Consider the following 3698-nt stretch of genomic DNA (forward strand, 5'->3'; position numbering starts at 1 on the left):
TAAATAAACAATATATACAATTATCTAACATAATAGTGTTCACAAATAAGAAAAAAAATTGAAAAAGTCAAAATAGAGTCATTAAAACGAATTTCTTTTTCTTTTCTTGGTCTCGACCTTTCCAATTGAAGATCTAACTATTGGAAACGAAGATTATCCTTTATAAAACTGCTGTTTAAAAATCCTATTTTCTTTAGATACTGAAACAAGAATGAATATTCGTGACTTCAAGATGAATATGCCAATTTACATGGCTATGGCTCACACTACCTACCATTATTTTATTCATCAGATTATCTCTGGCCATGAACAATTTTGTGGTGATTGTTGTCTCAGTTTCTCACTTTGTTTGTTTCTCTTCGATTTGTAAGAACCTCATGCCAAAAGTCTTTGGTAAACAAGTGTCCCAAGTTTCCACTATTCAATGAATAATCTACAAGAACAATCTTTGTTATAAATTGAACTTTGATAACTTTATTCACCTTAACGTCTTTGTGAATCATTGAAAGTGAAAATCTTTTCTAAAAGATGAACAAAGATTTTTTGACTCTACGATTCTGAAAAATTGACATTCCCCTCCATATGCAAAAGACAAAATGTTCAAAATCAAACTAACCATGATAATTACTACAACACCATCTTCCTAATCACACGTGCCAAATCAACCGACAATGCCACAAAGAACTCAACACGTGTACAGCAGTATCTAGGCTCAAAAAACGATAATAACTCGTCCTCTTTAGACAAAACCTACAAATAATCTCAATCTGTTTAGGTGATGTTTTCTTACAAAACCAGAATCTCACCTTAATAATTTATATTTTAAATCAATTTTATTATATTATGACATTATAAAATAAAATTCTAATTATGATAAAGAATAACTAGAAAAACTTGAATGGTTGTAATAAATGTTTTTCTACCATGTGATTTACCTCTAGCGCTGCAAATGTTGCTGTTTTAGTCTTTTCTTCCTGCAATTTAATAACAATTCTTTCGTTTTTAACTGATTTTTAAGGTTTATGTATTAAAAATTAAAAGTATAATAAACTATTTTTATCCTAATAGCTATGAAGGTTTACTATTTTAATTTTTTCTTCACAATATTAATTAAAAGTTGGATACAAAGTAAAGCTATAATTAATTAATTTGAACAAAAAAATAACTAGAATAATATAAATCTCTTAAAAATTCTACAATTTAAAAAAAAAAAACCAAAACTTACCTACTTACCCCTCTTCCATTAAGGAAATATTAGTTCAGAAAGTAAAACTCTAATTTTGAATGCATTAATCCAAAATTTTCACAAGAGTTTCTTTATTAAGATCAAGTTAACCTAATATGAAGATTTTATAATCCAAAATTTAAAAGGGGTGTAAGATAAGATTGTTAAGTTAAAAGATGAGAGATAACATGTTTTATCAGGAGTGGTCCATGATGTGCCAAGGATAGTAGAGACAAGCTTAATCCTTATGCAGATGAAGTTAACAAGAGTTGCCAAACTTGGACCATGTTTATCATATAGTAAAAAATGGCTTAATATATATATATAAGCATTTTTGGTGACCACAAAGGCAATCCATACGTGGACCAATTAGCACTACCCCTTTTAATCTGATTCTATATAACACTTCCATTCATTACCCTTTGGTCTGCACTTTACAACCCTTTTACAAGAAACTACTTTTGCTTTATATCTTTGCTTCATTTTAAGCTCCATCATTTCCAACTTTTTTGTTTGGTGAGGAAATTTTTGCATTGGTTCATCATGCTTGAAGGCAAGGCTGTGATTGGTGAGACTGACATGCTTCAGACCATGCAGCAAGATGCCATGGATTTAGCTTCCAAAGCTCTTGATGTCTTTGATGTCACTGAAGCCATTGAGATTGCCAGATTTATAAAGAAGGTAAATTCAAAAAACAATCTCTCAAACAAGTACTGCTTTTTATCATGAAAAAACAATAACACTTCACATGAACTGCTTAAATCCTCTCAAAATGATCTTGTAATCGAAATGAATCACATGATTAGAGTGCATTCCAGTAAAATTCTATTTGTTTTATTTGAAGAAATTGGTAGCAGAAATGAGTTTCTTAATTGAATCAACTTTGGTAATTTTGTTTGAGTTGTTGGTGCAGGAATTTGACAGGATGCATGGACTTGGTTGGCAGTGTATTGTAGGCACTGATTTTGGTTCATTTGTGACCCACTGTTGTGGCTGTTTCATCTATTTCTGTTTAGGTAACTTAGCCATTTTGCTCTTCAGGGGCTCAGCTTCTCCAGAGGCACATGAAAATCAATTCTCAGTTCTAGAGGCTGCAGCCAAAGCATAATTAATTAATTTAATTGCTTAATTTTCCCTTTCTTTAGATACTTTTGTATTTTGTTCATTCCATGTAATGATAATTGATGTAGGAAGAAATGGAAGGTTCTAGAGAGAAACAATTTGCAAGAGGCATATAAATTATACTTTTGTTACAGAAATATGTTTTATTTTAGATGTAAACTATTTTGCCTAATTTATCTCGAAAAGTATAAATGTTTTCAGTTGTCCTCGTAGTAGTGTAAACTTCAAATATAACATTAACAAATAATTAATAGAAAAATTCAAATTAAAGAAACTTGTTGAAAAACTATTGCATTATGTGATCCGCTTAATACGTCGTAACATTTATCTTGATCTGATGTACTTATGTCTTCAAAGTCAAACAATTGTATCCATGCAATACTACAAGATACAATAACTCGAAATTAGTCTATGAACTTGAAATAATTTCTTTACTAATGAATTACTAAAACACAATTACCTAGTCTCAATATTTTTCCATATTAGCTCGTACAATGGTGATCACCCGTTGCATTAGATAGTATTTGCAAAATAAATAAAGGTGTATTTACTGAAATTAATTACCTTACAATGCACCTATATAAGTTTTTGTGATCTTGCACTTGGTCGACACTTCAAAAGGTTATATCTAGAGTAAAAATTAATTAAAAAAACTAAAATTGCAAGAATATATAAAAGGCGATATACACTGCAGCAACAAAGAAAAAATCAAGGGGAATCTAGCCGCAATATCTCATAATTCAATAGTGAAGATGAAACCCTTTCCTTTTTCCCTTAGTGATGCTACAAAAGATTAGCTCTACTTACAACCAACACCCATAACCTGATGGAAATAACCCTAAGGGTCTACAACATGGAACAATGACTAGGCTCATTTTCATTTCTTGCATGTAAATATATAAATAAAGGTAGAATATTTGTATAGGATTAGTCTTTTTACTTTTCATTATAAAGTTTAGGTATAATTAGTCGCAACGTACCCAGTTTCGTCCCAATGTGTCTAAATGGTAACCGCTTTTAACTTTGCATCTACTTAGTACCCAAATTAGTTAATTTGCATCAATGTGGTCCCTTTCGTTAACTCCGTTAAATAAGATAACGTTTGACTGAGTTGACCAGTTAAATGAGAAAAAATGTTATGATGTGGCACGAGAGTAGTGTGTAATGTGGAACAGTGCAGCCTAAGAGGAAATTGAAAAGAAAAAAAGGCACGAATTGGGAATAGAATAGAATAGGGGTTTTCTGGAGTTAGGATTTACGAAATTTGGGCCATTTCATGCATTGGGGACAAAATTGAAGGTGTAATTGACATCAAATTGGCAGCTATTTGGGATTGCAGGTGCACAAACCA

General features: G+C 31.0%; 1 protein-coding gene across 1 annotated transcript; it reads left to right on the top strand.

The window, feature by feature from the left end:
* The first annotated feature begins 1648 nt into the window (after positions 1-1648).
* LOC114168140 (Dynein light chain type 1 family protein) lies at positions 1649-2484 on the top strand. The gene is made up of 2 exons (XM_028052874.2): positions 1649-1906; positions 2139-2484. The coding sequence occupies exons 1-2, from the start codon at positions 1769-1771 to the stop codon at positions 2331-2333; spliced, it is 333 nt and encodes a 110-aa protein (XP_027908675.1). The 5' UTR covers positions 1649-1768; the 3' UTR covers positions 2334-2484.
* Positions 2485-3698: the final 1214 nt, after the last annotated feature.

Source organism: Vigna unguiculata, chromosome 11, assembly GCF_037176805.1.
Source record: "Vigna unguiculata cultivar grain cowpea cultivar isolate G323 ecotype 2 chromosome 11, ASM3717680v1, whole genome shotgun sequence".
Lineage (NCBI taxonomy): Eukaryota > Viridiplantae > Streptophyta > Magnoliopsida > Fabales > Fabaceae > Vigna > Vigna unguiculata.

Excerpts from the sequence above, each read along its gene's own strand:
- LOC114168140 (XM_028052874.2), top strand. The coding sequence starts at position 1,769 with ATGCTTGAAGGCAAGGCTGTGATTGGTGAGACTGACATGCTTCAGACC. Across the intron at positions 1,907-2,138 it reads TTGCCAGATTTATAAAGAAG|GAATTTGACAGGATGCATGG; the intron begins GTAAATTCAAAA and ends TTGTTGGTGCAG.